This window comes from Coloeus monedula (genome assembly GCF_965178545.1).
Source record: "Coloeus monedula genome assembly, chromosome: 15".
NCBI classification, from domain to species: Eukaryota; Metazoa; Chordata; class Aves; order Passeriformes; family Corvidae; genus Coloeus; species Coloeus monedula.
The window spans coordinates 14,342,378-14,366,641 of NC_138795.1; the positions used below are offsets into that span (position 1 = coordinate 14,342,378).

At 37.8% G+C, this 24,264-nt stretch overlaps 1 protein-coding gene across 6 annotated transcripts in view; it reads left to right on the top strand.

Moving 5' to 3' along the window:
• TENM2 (teneurin transmembrane protein 2) overlaps positions 1-24,264 on the top strand; it is a gene marked incomplete at both ends in the record, with an annotated part of 482,831 nt that overhangs the window by 146,228 nt on the left and 312,339 nt on the right. For 2 of the 6 annotated variants that reach the window (XM_082291377.1, XM_082291378.1), the window contains one exon: positions 2,248-2,293. The exons of the other annotated variants lie outside the window; for them this stretch is intronic. In XM_082291377.1, the coding sequence (XP_082147503.1) occupies positions 2,248-2,293 (46 nt within the window). Of the gene's footprint in view, positions 1-2,247; positions 2,294-24,264 lie in introns of those variants that run through there. 6 annotated transcript variants of the gene reach the window in all.

Sequence of the window (24,264 nt, forward strand, 5' to 3'; positions counted from 1 at the left end):
AGGCTTTTAAAACAGTGTAAGGAATCCATTGGACTCCTTAAACCAGCAGAGCATGAAGGAATACTTGATCCATCACACAAACTGCTCCTGTGCTAGGTCAGCTAGTGGTGCACTGATACACATATAGAGAGATTTAAAAGCCCAGTGTACTCACTAGTATTCTTGTGCTAAGTTTACTCTTAAGTTCACATGATGAAGGCTGCTTTAGAAAGTTAGTGAGAGTCTGATTTCAATGGATCCATATTTATGTCAGTGTATTCCCAGTCCCCGGGGGGCAAAAAAATAAGAGGTGAAATGCTGAAGCAATCACAAATTTATCAATAGGTTGGGGTTTGCATGTTTAAAGAGTTGTTTTGCAAGTGTTGCGATACAAATATGAAAGCTGGATTCTATCTGTCCAGAGCTTACTATGATGGTTTCTGGTGCAGTTCTCGAGGCAAACATTCATAGAAAAGCATCAATTCTTAAAAGTTTTGTGGTATAATAATGATATAGAATTACTTGGGGTTGAAACTGACCCCATATTCCCTGATAATCATTTGTGAACTCATCTTTATAACCTCCTCTCTGAAACTGGAAAACCCTTACAAAAGAGGATGCCAAGTTATGCAAAGCTGTTGAAATATTCTTTTAAGGTACCTGAGTACCTTAAGACCCAGATGCCAGAATGTAGCACTGTGTGACTTGCATGAGCTACTACAGCACTACTCTGTACAGTCCAGATGTAGATCCAGATTTCCAGCATCTTAAGTCACTGACTTTGTCCTTCCTTTTCCCTAATGCAGTTGAGGTGGTCAGATCCAATAGCCCAAATAGGGTGCTGCAGCAAGGAAAATACATCTTCTTTTTCAGGTTTGTTCCTATTGCATGTTGGCTCCTCGTAAAGCTGACTCTGGTTGTGGACTTGTGTCAGTTCTGTGGACAGGTACCTTGTGTGCTTTGGGCCAGCTGACCAATTGCTAATTGGCAAAAAGCCCATTTGCCTTGCCCGTGTAAAGGTAGAACGTATGAACAAAGCAAATTACAGAAGCTGCCTTGATGTTACGTGTTTGTAGTTAGAAAAAAACCTGCCAACCAACCAAAGACCCAAACAATCCACACACCCATCTTGCATGAAAATGAACCCTACTTGTATGAGGGCTTAGTGTGTGCATCTTTTCTGAATGGGTGGGAATTCAAAATTAAATTTGAAATTTGGGGGTTAGCTTGTAATTGTTTTTTAAAAACATTGGAAATATGAACGTATCTCTGATGCATTCCTTTAAAAATGTAAGTTCTGGGTCAAGTTTCTTCTTCTACCACTTAGAGCAACTTCATCTAGAAATTACAGGCTAAATAAAATAAAAGTGTCTGTAATACTTTTTCTTAAAAACAGATTTATCAATACTAATATGTTGCTATGATAACTCAGTTATCAACATCAAACATTTGTTCAGTCATTTGTTTATCAGTGGCAGTTTGTTAGTAGTTATAAGTAGAATTCCATCTGCCAGTTAAACTACATTGTAAATTGAAGTAGAAATTAGCAGCTCCTGTTTTTTGGGGGCGCGAGGGGTGTCTCTCCTAATGAATATATGAAGTTAATTGCACATAAATGCATTTCCAGAAGATGGTTGGGGGGCATCTCAGGTATACTGCACACAAGTGTGCCAGTCAGGCGAAAACAGGCACACACTGTGATTATCTCAGTTTTCAAACCTGGAAGAGACACGAATGTGTTGCTAAATGAGAGAGGCAGTATGTCATGCTCACTGAGATAAAAACAGAAGCTGCCAGACACTTTGGCTTTATTCTGCGAATTCTTTGCTTCAAAACTCTCCTCTTTTCTTCAGGCTTATTCTGCCTCCCATTCTCATTCTTTCTCCTTCCCTCGTTGCTGTCGCGATCTCTCTCTCATTGTTCTCTCCCTCTTCCCCGTCTTTGATGCACATACGTTGTCACATTTCATTGACTCTCCCCTCTTCTCTGTTCTTACACTCACGCCTAGTGGTGCTTCAGCCAGAGCTCGCAGCCTCTCCGCCGAGTTTTAGTCATGTGTGAAGCTCAGTTTGATCGAGCGCTCCTTTTCTGCCTTTTCACTCTCGCAAAAGATTAAAAGGTGGCGTCACATCGCTCCCCGGCTTTTTCCTGCAGGAGGGACTTAAAAGGGACAACAAAAACTAATCACTTTCAATAAGCGTTTTCTTGCAAAAAAGGGACTTAGCGGTGCAATTTGAGGCCGGTGCTAAGGATTGGGAAGGCTGGAGAATGCTTCATACTGCTAACAAGGGAAGGAAGCCTTCAACTGAGGCAGGTAAGAAGTGTCTGAATCCGAATGTTTTATGGAGTGCTTGGTCGGAGCGGTGGATTTTCAGCGTTCTGTAACTGAGGCAGGCAACTGCAGCAAGAGGCAGCATCGGTGTTGTATCAGATTCCTTTTGTTTAAGATGTAAAGTATGTGCTATAAATTGAATTAGAAATGGGGTCTGAGGATGCTGTATTCACAATGCTTGTTTTTTTCCCCCCTTTTCTCTGTGTATCAGAATAAATCAGAGAGTCAGCTTTTATGAAAGCTGGACTTTGCTTGAGGTTAAATTCAGTGCTTAAATCTCAGTGTAAGAAAAGCTTTAGTGTCTTACAACCCTCAGGGAGCTTGGATTCTGCAATTTGATTGCAACAGCTAAATTTTAAAAAAAAATACTTATTTACTATTTATTGTGTAAGGTAAAATCTAGTATTGAGTTTAAGTCTAGGTGAATATGGTTTGTTTGCCTGGCATTTTGTCAGATGAGTAGCTATACCCTTTTAGACATACTGTAAAACCTATTTCGTGTTTATGTTTTGTAAATTGAGATTAAGTAGCGTCCTGAATGAAATACGTGACTAAAACTCATAAAATGCATCTGTGTTTAGTAAAGCAATCACCAAATTAGAATAATGGATTTATGTCAGTTGTCAAATGCAGTTAACTCTGAAAGTGCTGTCCGCAAGTGCACTTGGATTACAATAAAGGGCTTTCTGTTTAACTGTTACTGAGAGGAGCTAATTTTTCAGGCAAAGCCTATGAACTTAAGTCTTGTGATAATATAAAATTCTGTAGCCTAAAGGGTTTGTGGTTTTGGGAAACGTGCCCTTTTATTCTCTATAAAAATGCATTGAGGTTTTATAGGGACTCCAAAGGCAGAAATAATTTTAGTAAGTGCTTTTTATTCACAACTGGAATATTTAACTATTGGGGCGCCTGTTTCTGGTCGTCACTGGCTTTGGTGCCTTTTTTCTCTCCCTACATTTTACAGTTGCTCTCTGTATCAGCAAACTGACTCAAAATAGGAGGAAGGGATTCTGAGCAACAGTGATATTCTGAATTTCATTGTCACACTGAAGAGTGAACAGGCAGTCAAGGATAGTTAGACTATTATTAGGGCTCTAGAAGAAAGCAAATAGTATTGTAGGGATCAGTTATTTGTAAAGTGGAGCACTTACTGGCTGGCTGTAAGCAGAGCTGGGAAAAGCGAACTTTGTAAGCTGTCATAGAGTAAACATTGTTTGATAGGCACAATTCAGTGTTGCAGACCTACAGATGAGCACCCTGCAGAGTGAAATGAATATGTTTACTTGAGAACTTTGGTCTTTATGCAAGTTTCCCCAAATGGCTCGTTCCTGCCTGCAGCCATCCGAATGCGCAGTGCTCGTGCCTTGTGAATTCCGTGGCAGTGCTGTGTGTACCTTTGCAGGAGCTGATTGTACGAGATAGGCAGTGACAAGGCAGCACACGGCTCAAGGGATCGAGCCCCCAGGCAAGCAGAGTCTCCCATCAGTGAAAGGGGACTTCAAACCATGCTCCTTACCTTCAGTGGTAGTTAGTCACACACTTTCATCCTCATACAGAGGGACAGATTTTTTTCTTTTCTGAGGACTTGAAATCAGAACTTGTAAATGTTTCACTGTTTTGCTGCGGATATTTTTACTTTTATTTTTACTTTTTAACTATGGGTTTGCTGAACTTGTTTGTTTTTTGGCACTGGAATTGCCACTCCACCTCTGTTTCACCTTTTGAAACATTTCTGTATGTTCTTCCAAGCTCTTTTAATGCTTCAGTTCTGTTTGGATCAAACCGAAATTAGGAGTAACTTCTCTGACAAAAATGGAAGTCCTGGATGTAATTTGGTACTTTAAATGATATTTTGGGACTTAAATAAAGTATGTCTGAGTCTAAATGGTAGATGACTTCTGGTAGGAATTAGTCATGAAGACTTTGGTCCTTATGATAATGGCAGAAAAGTAAAAGGCTGAAGCTGAGCCACCTTGATGTGCTTGAGCCCAGAATACAGGATCTGAATTGCAGAGCATTTATCTCTGCTTTTGGCATTTGCTAACTCTGCCCTACTAGATGTTAAATGGGTGATTAATAGAAATAGCAGCATTTTACTGATGTTCCAGTAGATGTTGCTGGAGAGCAATGTAAAGATTACTTCATCTAGAGAAAGAAATGCAGTGAGATTACAAAAACCAAAGAAAAACCTCAAGGCTGTTGGTAGTTCCATAATATGAGATCAATATTTTTTACATCATTATTGTAGGTGCTATTCTATCTGAAAACCTGAAGAGACACATGTGCTGAAATGACACATGTAGATACAACCATTTGTCTTCTTTTAAGGCTTTTAGTTTTTACTCACCTCTTAAAATTTTATCACTAGTATTAACATTGTTTGATCTGTGTTGTCTTACAGGAAGGGCAGAAAGAATGTCCCTAAAAGTTATGGGTTTGTTTTTTGTTTTTTAAATACAGCCACAAAATACAGATGTTTTATTATAAATTAAGAAAATAAATGCACGTCACCTCAAAATTAGAATTCTAGTACAGTGAAGTTGCTTTCCTTTCAGAATAGCAAGAGCTTACCAAATCAACACATAAAAGACAAAAAAAACATTATTTGTATGCTATTTTATGTGTACTTTTTTTTAGCTGTTAACAATTTTGAGTTACCAGCTTCTTATGTGGTTAAATTCTGAGAAAAGCCCTATGATGAGTCTCAGATCAATAAATTGTAAGCACCTAATGGCAAATGTGTGAATAGAAAACTGTGATGTTCTATGCTAAAACTACTGTTTTAATTAATCTGATAATATAATAAAGCAGTCCCAAAGGAGTGGAGGATCAGGCACTAACTGATGCAATTTCAGGCAACCACTGACCTCTATCTGTGGGAATATTTATTTTTGGAGATGATCATCAACCGTAACTGATTTCAAATTCAAAACCCTAAATGTGTGTTGTTTTTCTTTAATCCTAGCTTTTCATGTAAAGCAGGATAAACATGCAAAACTTAGGCTAGTGATGCTAAAAATGTGATCTCTCTGTGTGCAACTGGTTTGTATCTATTTGTACCTTAACTAAAAAAGGAAAAACAAGAATTATTTGAAGACCTTTTAGAGAAGAGATTTCAGTTTTTTGAACTAAAATTGTTTGACTGAATTTTATAATACATAGGAGCATGCCTTTATTTTGTTTGCTACTTAATGTGTAAGAAAATTTCAACTTCTGCTTATAATTGGGAAAAAATGCAGATTAAAAATGAGTGGCAGATATCTACAGTCCTCTCATGTAATTAGCATTGTAGGCTATTTATTTATTGTGGCTTAGGTTTAGTATTTTTATGGGTTTTTGCAGATGTGTGTGCCAAAATTTCTTTAATCTGCCAAGCTTTAGGTTGGTTGGGGGTTCTTTTTGTTGTTTATTTGGATTGGGGGTTTTTTCCCCATATAGGTTTGCTATTGCCAGTAGGAGTTTCCTTGATGTTCTGCTTCTTTAATTAATTTCTCAAGTTGTGCATGCCCACAATTGTGTACATTAGGTAAGGTAATTCCTTAACCTTCAGAAAACTGTCTGTGTCCTCGATATGCGGAGGAAGTGAAATCTTTCTGCGTTCCATGAGTATGGATTAGGAAATGTAATGCTGTATGTATTTATTGAATGGTTGTGTAGTTTTTCTTCTCAAACTTAGTAGCTCCTACTGTTTTAGAGACCATTAGCCATGGCCATTGAATGTTGAGCATTTCAGTTGGCCATGGCCAAAAGTTCATGAGCACTTTCACATTTTTAAAATTCTGTGTCATTCAGAAAAATAAGCCCGACTGTTGGCAGTGAGAACATCACCAGAATTATGTTCTCGTACCTTCCTCATTCTCAGACTTGTCAATTCACTGAAATGGTACATAATTTAGTTTAAAAGATTGTAATATGTCACCAGTTTCTAAAGAGAATTCCCTGTTGAAAACATTGGCAAATTCAGTTTAAAGGCTTATGACACAATCTAGCCCTAAGGAATAAACTTTTATCTTTGTATTTCTCAGTTCTCAAAGTCAGGAAGAGAAAAGCAAGCATATTTGTATACTGGGATTTTATTTAGGAGTACACTCCTGAAAGCTCAGAATAGCTGCATAGGGTCAATAATTCGGGCCACAACTGAGTTTAGTGCCATATTTCTCAGTAGCAGCAGCAGTGTATTTCTAGGTTTGTCTCTGGATGCTTATTTATGTACAAACAACAGCAAAAATCTGAATCCATGTATTTTAATTTAAGCCCATTAGAAATTTAAAATTACATATCTAGTCTCACATTATTGGAACTGAGGAGGAATATATGTCTAGGAGTCTGCAGGAAATTATTGAAATATAAAGCTGGGATGTGTGCACAGGAAAATGTACTGCAGATAACAGTAATTTAATGACTTATTTGTGAGGCTTGCATCTATATCAGACTGTGATAGTATCATTAAAATAGGTAAATAAAAATATGAATAAAAATAATTTTAAAACTAGAAATAGGATTTGGCGATGAAATCATCTTAAGAATCTTCTAAAGGAGGACATGGTTGTATATATTTTCCTCATTAATGATGCATTAACTCCCAAGTAACTCAAAGCAGGGGATGTAAGTCCTTTTAGCTGTATTGTGTAGAATATATTTAGCTAGCACAGTTCTTACTCTGTGCATGCAATTTTTGAAGATATGGAGCTCAGTTGCTATCTATAGCTTACTCTTATTTAATAAAATTCAACCTGTGGCTCATAGCTGATTCCAAATCAAATAAAATTTGTATTATTATCACATGAAATGTGATTATAACACGGTAAAACATTGCATTAGAGGGCTTTATCCCCCTGACCTCAAAAATAAATTATTTTCTAAAAGTGAAAAAGCTTTTCAGAGAAAGGTTTTTTTGAAGCAGGACGTTGTTCTTCTAAACTTGTCTGTGAGATTTCAGGAATAAAATCACATGAAAGTGTTTGATAAGTGGGCCTTCTCTATGAAACATTGACAGTGTTAGAAAATCCAATACAGGTTTTCCAGGAATTTTGATAGGGAACCGAATACCAACTATTTTCAGTTGGAGTATGTGCCTTTGAAATGCCACCTATTAATTTTGTACATATTTGTGGCAATGCCTCTTGTTGTACTTGACCACGCAGTACCACCAAGTAATGGCTCTTAACGGTGTCAGTTATTCTAACGTTGTTAGGGAAGAACACAGTCTCTTCTGTTCCCCTCATTTCTCTTTGTTACTGGATTAATGTCTATTTTGAATAGATTTTAGTTGACAAATTCAACCACTTCAGTCCTTTCAGTTTGGTCTAAATGTCAAACCTAACACAGGCTTTTGTAGACAGTTTTTTTTCCCTGGCAGCAGAATGGAAACAAGGAATCTGCTGCAAGATGTTATCATTTGGTGGGGGAGCAAGTGTTGATACTGGGCTGGGAGAGACTGGTCTCCTCTCCCCACATACAATGATGTCTGTTTTTCAGGTACTCGGAGTGTCTGACCTGTGGCACTCCCCTCCCCAACAGGTATTAATGCTTAAATGAAGCCTGGATTATCTCAGTATTTATATTGATATTTGTAGTTGTAGCCTAATTCTGTACATAACTGATAAGGCATAGTGTGTTTGTGTTGGAAGGACACAAAGAGAAGAGGGGGGGAAATAGCAAGAGATTTCTGCAGAAAAGAAAAACGTTTCTGAGAACAGTGTGGGATTAAAGTCAAAACTGTAACATCAGATGCTGAATGCAGATTTCTCCTAAAGTCACCCTATTGTACTGTTGCTCTGGTATGTGTACGTGGACATAAATAATGTATATGTGCTATACATATATACATGCAGTCTCTAGAGGTCAGTAGAATGTAAGGAATGGACAGATGTTCAGTTTTCTAATATGAGACTTCGAGATGCAGCATATCAGTTGTTGCAACCTAGAAAAGATGAATATGTTTCTAATGAAATTTGGAAGTGAAGTAATTAATCAGAGTTAACAAAGAGCTGAATGGAAGAGAATCAAGTCTGTTGTGTTGCAGAAATGAGTGTAAATTATTTGTTTTGGGCAAATTCCTGATAAATGCTCATTTGTGTTCTGAGGAATTTGACAGAGATCCAGACCATGATTATTGTATTATAGCTCATTATATTGCATCTCCTTGCTACCTTTTCTGAGAGGATCTTTTAGAATGACTGAAATAAAAATTAAAATGGTGTTTTGAGACAGCACGTGTCAAATGTGAAGCAGATCGGGCTTCAGTGCAGGCAGCGTATTTTCTCTTCATGTTTACCCCATTAGCCGTGGCCAGCCTTAAGAAATTATTTCATCCTCATTCACTACCTTCTAACGTGAAATCTTCTGAATTAACAGATCACTTGTGGTGGAAGGTTCTGTTTTCTCTTTGAAAACTGTATTCACACAATCACAGAATCATTTAGGCTGGAAAAGACCTTGAAGATCATTGAGTCCAAGCTGTGACTGACTCCCACCGTGTCAACCAGACCAGAGCGCTGAGTGCCACACCCAGCTGTTTCCTGAACACCTCCAGGGATGGTGACTGCACCATGTCCCTGGGCAGCCCCTTCCAATGTCTGACAGCCCTCTTAGTGAAGAAATTCTTTTTGATGTCCAACCTGAACCTCCCTCGGTGCAGCCTGAGGCCATTGCTTCTGGTGCTGTCCCTTGTTCCCTGGGAGAGAGCCTGACCCCCACTTGGCTGCCCCCTTCTGTCAGGGAGTTGTGGAGAGCCAGAAGGTCCCCCCTGAGCCTCCTTTTCTCCAGGACAAACACCCCCAACTCCCTCACATGACTGACTCTCCAGACCCTTCTGCAGCTCCATTTCCTTCTCTGGACATGCTCCAGCACCACATTATCTGGACTTGAAAGAAATCCTGGCTCCGGAGGCTGGCTGTGCCACAATGACATACATGCATTGTTCTATTATAAACAATGTGGTTAGTTAAGTGGAATTAGATGTTAAATTTACATATATATATGTGTATATATATACAAAGGTCCTTCAGAAATTAATGGTTCATATGCTCTCTGTTTCTCTCATTAAAGAGGCTATTTGGGTGGTATTTGACTCTTCTGTTTATGTTGTAGTTCTGCTTTGCATTGTAAAATATTGATAGGACAGTTCCTGTCATAGAATTAGTTAGAGCATCAGTTCCCTTTTTACTTGGCTTCTGGTTATTTTTGTTAGTTTGCCTGGAAGCTATGCTTCAAAAACCTCTGTGATCTCCCTAGATATTCTGGAAGGCATCTTTCAAAGTAGTTTACAAAACTTGTTTCAGTAGTGAGCTTAACAGAGTCAACTGTTGAAGGAATCACTGTGGTTCCCCTCCCCCACTGTTCTTTGAGTGTACTGAAAACTTTCTTTAAGCATTAGATGTGACAAAACAAAGTTGTGGAAGTGGATCTCAAACTTCAGCGTTTTCAGCAGGAAAACTACCAGCTCAGTTTTTATTAAGTTTATGCCATTAACATAAAATTGTGGTGGTCATAAAAGATGTGTTTGGATTCATTATTAATATGTCGTGATAAATAGTGAATATGCGTGGCTGTTAATGAAGTCTAGTAGTTCTCCACATAAACAGCACATAAAACTTTGAAGATCAGCCTGATTCTGGTGTGTGAAGTTGCAATATCTGATTATATGAAAACATCACCTTTATAGATGGTGAAGAACTGGCTTCCTCAATTTGAAATGATGGCAGGCTTTTGGGTTTAATTGTTTTATGGTCATTTATTTTATTTTGCTTTCCTGTTGTTTTGTTTGTGTGATTATGAGCTCTCAGGCACAAAATAATTATTTTAAACAGCAATGGTCCATATTTTTAGATATAGTGCCTCTTGTGGGGGTAAAACTGAGTTCCAGACTTATCACTTCTAAAAAACACGTCTGTTTTCGTCGGGATTTTTTTTCCCCCCTGTAAGAAGTGTAAACAAAAGAACAGTAAAAAGGTGGGGTTTAGATCCAGCAGCACTATTGGTAGGGGCGTATCTTTGGGTTCAGGAAATGCAAGGAGTGGACTGTTCTTTATATCTCCAGCCAGTTACACAAGGGAATGGGGAATAACTGGATACAACAAAAATACAGATAAGATGATGCTTTTTTAAAAGGACCTAAGAAAATCTTCAGCACATTTGCCTTTCAAAAATACATTAACCAGTGTTTTTAAAGAACAGTAAACAGCAGGACAGTTAGTTTGTATTGTGCACCCTATGTTTCAAGACATGCTATTAGAAAATGATGGGTTCTTTTGAATCTACAGCCTAGTAGGCAATCCAGTTGTAGGTGATCATAACATCAAAAGATTGTCTGTGTGGTTATCTGTGATTTCATTACGTACTTGGTCCCATAGTTCTTTGTTGAGTGTTTTATTCCTTTGTGAGGAGAGGTGTATGCTTAGAAAACAGGACAAAAGTACTTGTCTTCTACAACAAACACCCCGTAACTCTGAATTATGTTCAAACTTGAGTAACCATGAGATCTGGATATAGAGGAATATGAAATGACAGTAATAACCAGTATCACTGTAAAATTACAAATTATTTCAGTTTAAGTGATTTCATTTCCCTACACACATTTTTAAAGTCTGTCACTATAAGCTGTTGACTTCATCTTGAATGCATTGTGCAGTCTTGGCAGTTGAGGATTTGTTAATACTAAATCAGTAATTGTTGGCTTTGAAGAGGGATCCAGCATCTTCAGCAAGAGCTTATTAAACTGTAAAATATGGATTGCCTTTACCCTAATGGCCTCTGAATCCTATTACCATCCCATTAGAGAGTGTGGGATTTTAGTAATTCTGTTGTTGTTTTCAGTGGGCAGCAAGTACAATGGGGAAGGGCAGGGGTTAATGCAATTCCTCTCCTGTAATAGTGTAACAGTGAGTCCTTTATCATTCCATGGGAGTCTTTTCCTTCCTTGCCGGGAGAGTGTCTGCAACCAGAACTAGTCCCCCACGCCTAAAAAACCCACCAAAAACCCTGGAGATTGCCTTCATTAGCACCACTTTGTAAACACAATAGAAGCGAATAAGTTGATAAAGAAGTGCCAAGTAGGCTGTGGTCTAGGAGAGTTTTCAGTTGCTATCATGTGCCAAGAGGTATATTGAAATACCTCTTCAGACAAGATCATTATATTTTTAATTATTTAGTTGCATCAAGGCCATAATATTCGGAGTGTTTTCAAAAAATATGAAAGCACCTTATTCCTTTCCCCATAAATTCAGCGTGAAAAGTGTAAACCAAAATTTAAAATACAAGGAGAAAACAAGTGGTGTAAGGAGTAAGAGTGAAACTTTTGTGCATTAAATGATGGTTGCTTATTTTATCTATCCAATGATAGTAAGTCTTACTAGAGGAATAATTTCTTAAAATTTAAACTAGAAAGGAATGTGAAGCATTAGTAGTTATTAAGAGGGAGTAGAAGAAGTCGTGTGGCGGTTTTGTCTGCCTTCAGTTGTGCATGAGGCCAGTACATAACTTTTTTAGTACCTGGTGTGATTTTTTTTTTCCAAATGTTCTGTGGAAATTGATTTGACAGCTAAATTCCAAATGCTGAAGGCAACTTGCTTCTGATTTCAAAACAGGATTAAAAAGGGGAAGATTTCAAACAGATATTGCAGGATGAGCTGAGAGGGGCTTGGCTTGTCAGTGTAACTTTTCAGATAAACAATATCTGATACACTGATGTGCATACCCTCTTGAGTTAGGGTTAGTTTGATTCATGAGATGCTCCTAGCTAATAATTTTCTTTTCAAATAGAGATAAAATGGATTGTTAGTCAGGGCAGTTACTTTACCACTATTTATTTATTTAAGAAATTAGAATATATTTGTATGGATTGGAGTCTTCATAATAGTTTTCTTTGTTTTCTCCAGTGTTTGTATTTGGTTCACTTGTAGTGTTGCCTATAAATGCAACACTTGGCTTTATTATGAATAACCAGGATCTTGTGTGCAAACAGTGAGAAGAGCTAGAGCAGAATCTGATAGGAGATGGATGACTACTGCTTAAAGCATAATGAGTAAAGGTCATGTGAGTAGCTTTTCATGTCCTACCTGCATTTATTTATGCCTTTTGCATGTTTTGCAACAGAGCCCAAGAAAGCAAGAGAGACATCTTTATAGAAGCAAGATCTTTGAGATCAAGTTCTCTATAAATACTAATCAATTCATCTTTGCAGTCTTCCCTTGTTAAGTTTGTGGGTCCTTGCAGTTGTTGTACACACACACACACACACACTTGCTCACGTGTGGCCAGATCTGTTTTCTGACACTGCTAATGATGCGTCTTGGAGAAAATGGACTGGTTACCTCATGGTCTTTCTGCATTCATTCCTTCCCAGAATGGGCTATCACAATTGCTCACACTTCCCATAAGTACTAGAAAGACAGAGCCTGAATTCATCTGCTGTAGGAGTTGCACACAGATAATCTGCTCACTTAAATTTATAAAATCAGGGAGCGGTAACCCAGTTTGTTCCCTGTGGAATAGATAGGTTCTCTTTTACAGGCAGTGAAATTTAAATGCCTTGCAGTATGCTGTACAAGTAGGTCAGTGTTATAGCTGGAACCAAGTCAACTGATTTGTCAGAAAACTATTTTCCCTCCTGAAAGCACCCACTTCTTGATCCTGTGTTGAGTAGAGTCCACAGGTCTCTGTAGGTCAGTCTGGTTCTGTTAAGTGCTGAACAAGTCTGTGGGAAGGTATGATCTCTTTCTTTGAGTTAATAATCTAATTATAGCCTACTTACATAAAGATGTAGTATCTAAAAAATTTAAGGGCTTTCTTCTTGCTTATGCATAAACTTAAGCAAGATGCTACTAGAAGAAATGTGCATACTTTAGAAAACAGCTTTGTTCTATGAAATCTCAGAATGAATCTTTGTTCTAATCAGGTGATAGGTGATAACAATGAAATGAGGGAGGATTTATTGCATTTCTTTATTTAAATTTTTTTGTCATTTCAGAAAGGCTAAGGCCTTTCAGAACACAGTGAAACAAAAAATCATGAAGTAGCTATACTGGAATGAATCCTAATTAATTTGCCGACTGATGTATAAAAATTATGGGGATCAGTAAACAAAGTTTGACAATACACGTGTTGCAAAAAAATTGTTTTAATCACAAAATTGTAACAAAGGGCTGTGTTGCAGGACTTCTGCTCATGCTTTTGTGTGGATAAGGGAAATGTGCATCATGACCATCAGAAGAGTAGGAGAGTTTGACTGCCTTGTGCAGGTGCAAAGCACAGTGTGTGCTGGAGTGACTATGACCATTTGAAAACTCGTTTTTTTAGGGATGTAATGTCCAGTAGATACATTAATTGCCTCACTGCTGTTACCTTCAGTCTCGCTCCACTGGGTTAATGCTGTTTGTGTATCCAACAGGGTGGTGCAGCCACTATGATCACTTGAGATGTGTCAGTAGACTTGTGGGGTTTCATTGCTTCCTATGATACAACCAAGTTTTAATTTGAAACCCTTATTTTATATTGGATTATGTTTTGTAGTGCTACAGCTTGTTAGGAATATAGTTAGTAGAAGGCCTTTTTTACAGAAGGCTTTTCATTGCAACTTTTGTTTCAAGCCTACACTGTTACATTTTGTTTATATGCTTCTAAACTGCTGACTTAGAATGCATTAAAACTGGGAAGTGCTGGCATGGATTTGTGGGTTTTGGGAGTTGTTTCTCAAGTACAAGTTACATTTTGATTTCAATACATTGTGATTAAACTAAAACTATATAAAGAAACCCAAACTTTAAAACAATTAGTTTTATTTTAGTTTGCTTTTTGCATCTGAAAGCTGACCTTGTACTATAACTACTAAAATTAGTCTGCCATCAAAATCATATTGTTTAAACATTTGACATATGCTGGAGAGGTGGAGAGGGGAAACAACAAGCAAATAAAACATTCGTGCCAAAGAGCTGCTTCTTAAATTAACAAACAGCATTGGTGTCTCATCCCAAATAAGAGAGCAGAACCTAATAAAGCATGCAGTATTTTCATTTTAATCTGTAAAATAAAAATGGGGAAACACTCAGCAAAGGTGGAAGTAGCCAAACACAGAGGTAAAGAATTGCTTTGTCAGGAATGAAATAAATTTGATGCTGGTTTAGTGGTCAGTTGTTAAACCCTGGACTAATAGCTTAGGTGAAAGGTTGCAATCTAGTTTCTGTAATGTAATGAGAGTGTACCTGACGGTTGAAGATCATTGATCTAATTAGTAATTGTTCTTTTGAATTGAAATTTGTTTCTCTCTGGGCTCAGTAACATTTTATACTTAGCTCAAAAGGAAGATTGAAATCTAAAAAAGTAGTTTAGTCCTTTCAAACTCTCCCAAAAATGTGATTGCTGGAAGGACCTTTCTGCAGCTGACATGATTTTTCTGTGTACTTCTGTTACTAAACAGTTCTTTATTTCAATGACCGAAAAAAAGTCTTTCCAGATATGGTTTCAGTTGCATGGGTTTGAATGAAGGATGGAGGCCCAACATGCCTGACTGCTGTGGGCAGTGTATGGAGTGTGACCTGCTGCCTCCAGTTACATTTTAGGAGCTGGACTGTGCTCTTCTCTGTGTACTTGGTTGTGTAATTTTGTCTGCAATGGGCATATAAGCTAAGCAAGCTGATCTGTTGTTGTTTGGATCACAGGTTTACTCTTGGTCGCATTGGAAATAACTTCCTTACAAGAAATAATTTAGGAAGGATAGAGCCTTGTTATGCAAAGGCAGGTAACATGAAAGGTTGAGTTTATAATCTAAAAAGACCCCATAAATTAATTAATTCTTGCTTTCAGGTTTTTTTATCCTGGCATACCACATGGGGAAAAGCCAATAAGCTAAGTGAGTCAGGATTAGCTTTGTTCTATCTGTAATCCAGCAGAAATTTCTGTTATTTTTCTGAAAAGGTAATGTCAGGAGGCTCAGGATTGAAAGGTATCATCCTGCTCCTGCCTCCCACCCCCTGTTGCTTTAAACAGCAGGAACTGCAGTTTCACACTGAACAGTGGAAAAGTCCATCCTGAAAAGTTTGAGAGATCTTTTCCCAGGGGTGTTTATTTGAAATTGATGTTTTGAGGGAAGAAAATAATCTGCCCACCTGCAATTCTACTATTACATAAGAACTGGTGATTAGCTCTTGAGGTATTTTGTGTGTTGGTGATCAGCTAACATTCCTTTCACAGAAATGTGCAAATTGGAGTCCTTCTGAGCTCAAGTTAGTTGAACAGTGGGATTAGACTTTTTAGATATTTTCACAAAGGGCAGCAGTCTCTGTTCCTGTTTTTCCCTGTCAAACTCCAGTGATTTTACACAGGATATCCCTTTTCTCATTATGGGAACTTTACCACTGTTTACCAGCCATACTTATCCCAAGTGCAACTTGTTTGATTTCTTGCTAAAAGTTTCATGAGCTTGTGTATGCAGGGAGCCTTTCTGACCTCAGAGTGGAAATTTCATTATTTTCATTTTATTCACGATGCTCTGAATTCATTCAGTGCTGTGAAATGCAATATCCTTTTTGCAAAGTAGAAGTGCTTCCTCTGCAATCTCAGCATTGTGTTCCAAACCCATGCTCAGCTGCAGGTTTTGTACAATGTGTTTGCAATACCTGTATATTAAACTAGAGCTCTCCAGATATCAATAATTCTGTGTGGTGGCACATGTAGAGTGTTTTAATATTTATTCCTTCTCTACCTTCTGATGAAAAACCCCTTTCACCTACACTAACAAAAAGTCTGCCTGCATCAGAAGGTCTGCTTTTTTAATGAAAACATTGAGTTGAATTTGTGAATGAATTTGTATTCTGGTAACTCTGCCATTTGAGAGACAAAAGTCACACTGACTGAAGCAAGTATCTGATTCAGAGAGAAGGTTTGACTATTCCAGATGCCTCTTACTGTGTGAAAGCCAGACATTGCCTCTGACTTTTATATAATTCCAATGTTCTGACCATCAGAAAGTGGAAGAGTCACTATTGGCTTCCCCACTATAATCGTTCTACTCATTCCCTCAAAGTATGTCTTAAGTACAAATACCACTGCTCCTACAACGTAATTGTAAAGCAATATTCTAATATGTTCCTTGTACTTCCTTAACAAAATTATTAGCACAAGTTTATATTAACCACTTACAGAATTGCTCTGTGATTATATGGAGAAAGTGGTACATAGAAATTACAAACCAGATTTATAAAATGAGAACTGGGGGAATTGGCATTTCCTTTTCACTCTGAAGCCTGCTAATTCAGAGTGGTTATTCTGATCAGCACTATATGGAGTTAAATCCTTCTCTGGATGTTTGCAGTACAGCATTTTCATTCTTCATTGCAATTTTGAATGCACCCTTCAACTAGTAGAGAATTAATTTGTTCTTTTGTGTGAGTGTGCATTGGTATGATATATAGTCTATTTTCCCACTGTCCCATCTGCTGACTGCAAAAGAATGGAATGTACCAGTGGCTGGTTTGATACACAAAAAGGAAAAGCTGCAGCTCTACTGGCACTACAGTAAATTGGAAGGGAAGGTGCTCTTTCTATAGTAGAGGTTTGTTCTGGTCCGTGTTGGCTGTGTGGTACTTTGCTTCCAGGACATGTTCCTGTGCTGCACTGGCTTTTCCCAGAAAGTCCAGTTCAAAAGTTGGGACCAGTGGTGAAGTCACTGCAGTACATTTGTACAAACTGCTGCCAGTTTTTGTGTGATATGTTGTGTATTAGCTTACAGATATAATCCTGATAAAAGATATATCCCTTGTCTCTCTGACACAGTTTAGGGAAAGGGGGAAAAAAAAGAGGGAAAAAGCAAACAAACACCAAACATGGGCATTGTTGTGCTGTGCAGCAGAACTGTGGATTTTGGCATGTTGTGGTTGTAGGGAAAATCTTCATCTCATGCCTGAAACAAAGATCTAAAGGGATCTGAAGAACTCTGGAATCTTTTTACTCAAACTTTGTTTTCATATGGGTTGTTTTTCATACTCCAGTCCATTGACAACACTTTCCCATGTATCCAGCAAACTGCAGGACCTTGTTTTTTTGTGTGAATAAAGTGGATTTCACCTTGAAATAATAAACACATTAGGAATTGTTTGTCTGTTTAGGAAACTGTATGCTTCTAAGGTTTTGGGGGTTTTGTTCAAGTTCTTTAACATCAAATTAGCAAAAATAAAAGGTATATTAAAATCATTAGAGAGAGTGAATTCCTGCTTTTACGTGAGCTCAATTTTCTCCTGTGCTAAGTCTCCTGGGATCTGTAGACAGTCAGTGCCAAGATAACATTGGCACCATTTTCTTATTGCCATGGTGATCTTCAGCTCTGCTGAATACTCAAGGGAGACTATGGTATTTTAAAGCAAGTAGAATTTTGGTAATTAAAAAGGCTGGAAGGAACGATCTTTCTAAATTTTGCCGGCGTGGGTAAATAAGGATAATGAATTATGTCTGAATAGGAAAGTTATTAGTCTGCTTTACTTGATTAGTATAGAATAATAGTCAACTAAAAAGGTTCTGAGGGTCAGAGGGGGGCAGGTGGGGTCTCCAGTGTCCATCAGTGTTCAGTATCCGAGCGAGATCTCGAGCAGTTCCCCCGAGCAGCGGCTGTGCCTGCGCAGGAACAACGCTGCCCTTTGTCGGAGCAGGACTGGCAGGAGCCCTGCTCCTCTTGTCTCTCATCTGCACTGGGATTTAAGGGCAGGAATGCATTCCAGGAGATTTTCAAATTAAGGCTCTTTCTTGGAAGTTGGACTCCTCCTTCATGTGCTGTTTTATTGGATGCCAGTTTTACACTTTACTGGTGGCAGTGGATCTTTCAGGCTCTCCATCGTTTCTCCGTCATGGCCCAGTTTTCATTTCTCTCTGGCTACAGCATGAGTCAGCTCCTGGGATTGTTTTATGATGCTCTGATATTCCCTCCACTTTTTATTTTTTGTATTTTCTCTTTTATGACCCTTTCAGGCTCACCAGTCAGGGCACAAAGGCAGTGAAAAGCATGCAGACAGGAAGGGTGGTGAGACACCTGTTATGCTGATATGTTGGGTCAAAAAAAAAGTTACAAAATCTTTCTACTAGCATGATTTCAACCCTTTATTTCAGGTCAAATTTAGCCCTTCAGCCACAGTAGCTGTTTTTGCAGAGCTGGGTACTGTCTTGAACACTCTTGCAAAATATGCTTTTGGCAAACAAATAAGCACTTAAAATGAAATTCAAATTGTTTTGTGTTAAGTTTCTTGGATAGTTTGTCAGAAATACAAATTACTGCGTCAATTCTTTTTAACTCCATCCATATGCTTTTACTCATTGTTATCTCTTAATACTTCTTGTGATTTGGGGCAGGGGTCATTTTAAATACTTTCTTCATAGTAGATGATATTAAAGTTTAAGTTACAAAGTAGAAAAAGCAAGCTGGATTCTCCTTCAGTGTACAGTTTAGTCATGGCACACCTGAAAGCTGCCCATTATGCTTATTAAACGTTAAAAGAGATTTCAGTCCATTTTGTATGTTAAAAACCAATTTCCTTATCAAGCCATATTTTAAGGCTTGCTGAAGCAGAACTCCAGCTGCCCTGGTGACTTTAGAAATGCATAAATGTGGTTCCTGCAAAACAGAATCACTGTGCAGTTCCATATTGATACTGTGAGGTAGACTGTGAAGAAAACTTATTTGAAAGATTTGGGATTAAACAGGAAATTTGTATTTGGTGTCCAATGTGTACATGCATATTTACTGTTTTTCTTATTTGGATGTGTCCTCAAAATTAGCTGTATCCAGGGGATAGACTTCTACTTCCTTCAGTGGTCTCCATACTGGAGCTCTGGAACAGCATTGCTACTGTGGAAGTAAAGGCTTGGCAGCTTTGAATCTCCAGCACAGGCAGCTAATGAAAAAAATGTAGTGGCATTCTGGGGGGAATACAGAGCAGGTGCTGTGCATGTGTACAGACACCCACCCTGATCCCCCAGTTCATCTGGAATCTCCTGATCAGCATTGGATGCTGCTGCCTCATCCCATCCTGTGCCAAGATGTGTAACACAGCAATTTCACTTCTGAAGAGGTAGGTGGATTTGGACAGCTCTGTATCAATTCCTGAGGACACAGAGTAACTTTCCCCAAATGGTTCACTCTCTAATTAGTGGGCGCAGAGCCTTGCCAAGAAATGTATTTCTGGCAGAGCTCCACTTCACTGAGTGGGTCAGGATTTTCCTGACTTTTATTGCTGTACTCTATATGTGATTGATTTTGTTCAACTGAATGTAACCCCCTGCTTTGTTTGTTTTGTCATATCAGCATAAGTAAATTTAATCTTTGGGGTAATCGTTTTAGGTTTGGTTTTTTTATGGCATTTCAGTTTTGTGGTGGGTTTATGTATTTTCAGATATTTTAATGGACGTATCCATTTAGGTAAATTAGAAGCATACCAGCTTTTTTACTTATTTGCATTTAGTTTTTATTATTTAAAAACTATAGTCTAAATATGCTCTAAATTTACCTTCTTTTAGAAAGGATAAACCTGTTACTTGCCTGGATCTGAGCAAGGATTACAGGAAATAAACAAGCCCAAGACTCTATCTAGTTATTTTTAGCTTAACTATACTACTTTTCTTCTTATTTCAGTTCACGATGAGATGAGAACTGCAAATAGCCTAAATTAGTCTGTAGCATTTATATCTTGTTAAGTTTCCTGCTTTGGAAAATATGCAGGAAAATGATTATACGTGGTATTCATCTAGAGGCTGATGAGTTTGTTATAATTATGAAGGTAGATGTAATGAGATGAAAACATCTTTCTTTAGGCTCTCTGAGGAATTCCTTCCCTCCATATTGCTGTTGGGTTAACTATTTTCTTACCAACGTGTTCCTCAGCATTCACTTCTCATATTTTGGGGTTTCCTCAGTTGCTGTTTAGGAGATTGATTGATTGACAGCTCTGCTATTAGCATTTATAGGTGATAACTAATTAAATTCTACATGCACATGAGTGGATAATAAAGACCCCTTCGCATCTCATTTATTAACACAAATCTCCAGTGTAATTATCATTTTACCATTATTTAGCATGCTTAATAACTCTTTGTTGAGTAATTTTCTAGTTCCTTCTAAAAGGCACTGAGATACAAGTGTATCTAAAATCTTCATCTTGTACAAAGTTATAGTATAGTAGCTTTGGGTTTGGTTTATGCTTCCTTTTATCTTTCAGAAAGTAAATCTCTGGGTTTTTTCAGCTCAAAGTTTTTCAAATAACTTTATAATTCCTAAATTGTGTTCAAATATTTAACAGGCATTATGAAGCACTTAGCTGAGGAGACTGGAAGATGTGTGTGGGTTCAGTTTATCGTTTCCTTTACAGAGAATAGTGTTAGCAAGGAACTGATGAAAATGGGACTATGAATATTTAGTATTTGAGAAGGAGTGCTGAGTTTGCTTGATATCACTGTCAGAGTAGATTAGAAACTGCTCTTTTTATTTTGTTTGTTTTCATGATGATGTTTTTTGTTTGTGTGGTGGTAATATTATTTCAAGGCTGTGTCCAAAGTCCTCCTTTCCCCAAAGGATATTTTTCCATATGCTTTTATTTGTGTTAGTAACGTGTATGTGTATATTTACACACAATTGTTCAAATACAATCTGTGCAAGTAGTTATGTTTGAGAACTGGTTATGATACCCTTGTTTTCATGTGAAGAGAGATCTGGACAGATGAAACAGATTAGCAAAAGTTTTCCTTCAGTGTGCTTGATAAAATTGTAGCATTTTTATTATATGATTTGTCTGTGTGTATATATATAATTTCTGTAAATGCCTACTGTTACTGTAATTCACAAAGGTTTAGTTGACTTTACGTGGCAATACCAATTTCTAAGGAATGCAGGGTTTGGGGGTATCTTTCTGTTATTCTTCTGTTCATTTGTACTGTACCTGTAGAAGTGGTAGTTTTTGGAGAGTCATATGCTGACTATTTTGCTGTGAACTTTTATGACAGCAGAAGTTTCACCCACAGTTGCAGTTTAACTCTCCTGTAATGTGGTGATATTCAAGATTTGAACGTAAGAAACAGGACAAGTTCTTCCTTCACAAGAAACTGTCCTTTCCCTGAACTGTAATCCCAGATCCTGCTGTCACAGTTTTCTATTATTAGTCATTATTCACCTTTAATGCTTATAGTAATGCCAAGCCACATTTTGCAGCCAAACACAGGCCTTCTGGCACAGAAGGCATGTTTGCATTTTTTACAACAAGTTGAGATCACCACCTGATCCAAATTTTTGTTAAAGAAATTGTCAGAAGGAAAGGAGACCTTTAAAGAGAAACTAGTCAAATGTCCTGGTGGGTTTTTAACATGCTCTATTATGAGACAGCAATTCTTGGGCTAGACCAGTTTCGAACTAAAGATATAAACAATGCCTGCCTTTTTTGGTTTCTTGACTTTCCAACATCCCTTTTCCTTAATCCTTGAGTCTCTCTTGATGTGATGATATAGAAAAAGAGAGAGGGCTGTTTTTCTGTAGTAACTAAGACAGTAAATGTGTATTCACTTTCCAGTCATAGAGTGAATGTCCACTCTGGTTAGAGACAGTACATTTACAGTGTGTGAAGGATTTATCAAACAGCTTGGAGGTCTCTGCAGTTTAGGATGTGAGCCAGCAGGGTTGTGTGTGACTTTGCATTAGTGGAGGCTTTCTCAGCTGTTGTCAGTTCTTAGGGAGCTCTGGAGAAATGCACAGCAAAAAAGCCATGTAGCCTCAACATTTGTGAACTAGATTCTCTCATTTTCATCTTTGCAATCCTTGAAAACAGAAATAAGTGCCAATAAGATTGGGGTGGATTCAGCTGTGAGAGTAACATGGTGCAGGGCTGCCCACCTTGTTCAGGTTTTTGTAGTCAGCAGAAGATGAGTGTGGTTTGATTTCTTTCCTTTTCAGTTATTACAGCTGCTTTTTGCCTGTGTATCTTAAGGGGTTTTTTTATCTTGAATGGTATTTTCTTACAGGCTTTGGGTTTTGGCAGCAAATATTCAAGACCTAGGAAGGTGATGTGGGCAAGTGCATGTGTGCTGATTTGTATTCTGCCTCATGGACTAACTCATGTTTCTTTAAGTGAAAGAGTGAACTTACATATTGCATTCTGTCTTCGTCTGTACGAGACTGTTCTTCAGGAAGCTGGTACTTGTTACTTCACAAATGCCTTTGCTATAACCTTCCTCTCACATTGTGTATTAAACTCCTCAGCTAATTTTTAAAAATTCTTTAGTCACTGAAGACTGTGCACTTATATAAGTGACTGAACATGGAGTGAACTTATTTTTAAAATGTGTAAGCATCTAAATCTCACGGGTGTGTTTATATTTTGAGTGTTGGTGCAAAAAAAAAAAGGTAAATCATTAAAAAAAAATTGGATGCTGCTAAGGCTCCTATATGGCAACAACAAAAAAGTTTATAATACGCTTTTAGATGCAATTAGTGCAGAAAAAGTTACTCATTTTCTACATTTTAAATGGTAGAGAGTAAGGGTCCTCCTTTTCTCTGGTTTTCTTTATATATGTGTTTTGGAAGCTCTAGTTTATTCAAAATTTCATGACATACAGGTATATTTTGTAGATATGCCACTTTGATTGTTTAATCATTCTTCAGTTCTGTGCTGTCTATGTATTTTAAGGTGTTCTGGTGACAAAAAGTCCTTGGAATGTTAAATAATTCTTAAATTAACTCAGTCTTGTGAGAACCTGACAAGAAGGGGTTTACAGTAAACCTGCATCTCTGAAACTCCCAATTTGTGCTGATAGCTAGCTGTGCAACTTTTTCTTCCATGTGCTTTTATTTTCATCTTTTCATTTAGCATTTAGTAACACAGACATTTTGCAAGAACTTTAAAAAACTGCTTGAAATAAATGAAATGCCTTGAAGACCAAGCCATTCACACAACCAGTAAGGATGAAAATTTCATTGTGAGTTCTCCTGTCGCTGCCAAAGTGACCTTGGTTGGTGGAAAGATGACAGAGTGCTTTCCTGGCTGTGCCTGACAGCAGTGCGATAGCGGCACATTTGACAAATCGCTCACATTAAAATGGGGGGCACTTTCGGCAGCACCGGCGTCCCAATCCATCAGTCCTGATTACTACACAAACGTCAGCCGTGGCACAGAGCACATTTGTCAGGGGGAGTAAAAAGCAGTTGTTAGTAGGAGCACTCCCTGTCACAGTAATGGACTGAGGCTCGCTGTGGTGACTCGCAGGAACCAGCATATTTGCAAATGGCCTGACCAGGACTTGGAGAAAACACTTTATTTACACAGTACAATGGGATAATTAAACAGGCAGAATTAGAAACTTTATATAGGGATGATTGAAAAGTTTCTTGAGTGCTTGAGGCTACCTGAAGAGTACCAGAGAGACTGTGTTCTATAGAAGGCTTTATGCAGCAGGGAATCAAAATGCATACTGTAAAAATTCTTTGAAATGCCTAATTCAGATGAGTTCAGGTTTGGGTTTTTTTTAATGCTAATGAAGAAATTATGCAATAGGAATTCAGTCATAAATATAAGTAATTGTAGAATTGAATATGAATTAATATTTTCAGTCATAGCTACTTATTCATGCATCTTTCACCCATTTTTCACAGGAGTTGTATATGTGCATAACTGAGGAATTCTACAGAAAGACTATCATTTAGAGTAAAAGAAATTGCTGGAAATAGTGGTCTCTATATAGAACAGCTGATTTTATTTTTATTGAAGAGAGTAGGACTATCCCATAAAGAAACAGCATTGCTCTAGTGTGCCTTCTGTATTGTAAAACTGATACTCCTAAGAGCTTGTTAGAAACAAAATTGTTCTCACTCACTGATTACTCAGTGTTGAGTGGATAATAGATTTAATAAACCTTCAGATAATTATTCCAGAAATAATGAGTCATTTAAGTTCAAATGTGTTTACATTTGATTTGTTTTGGGTTTTTTGGAGGGA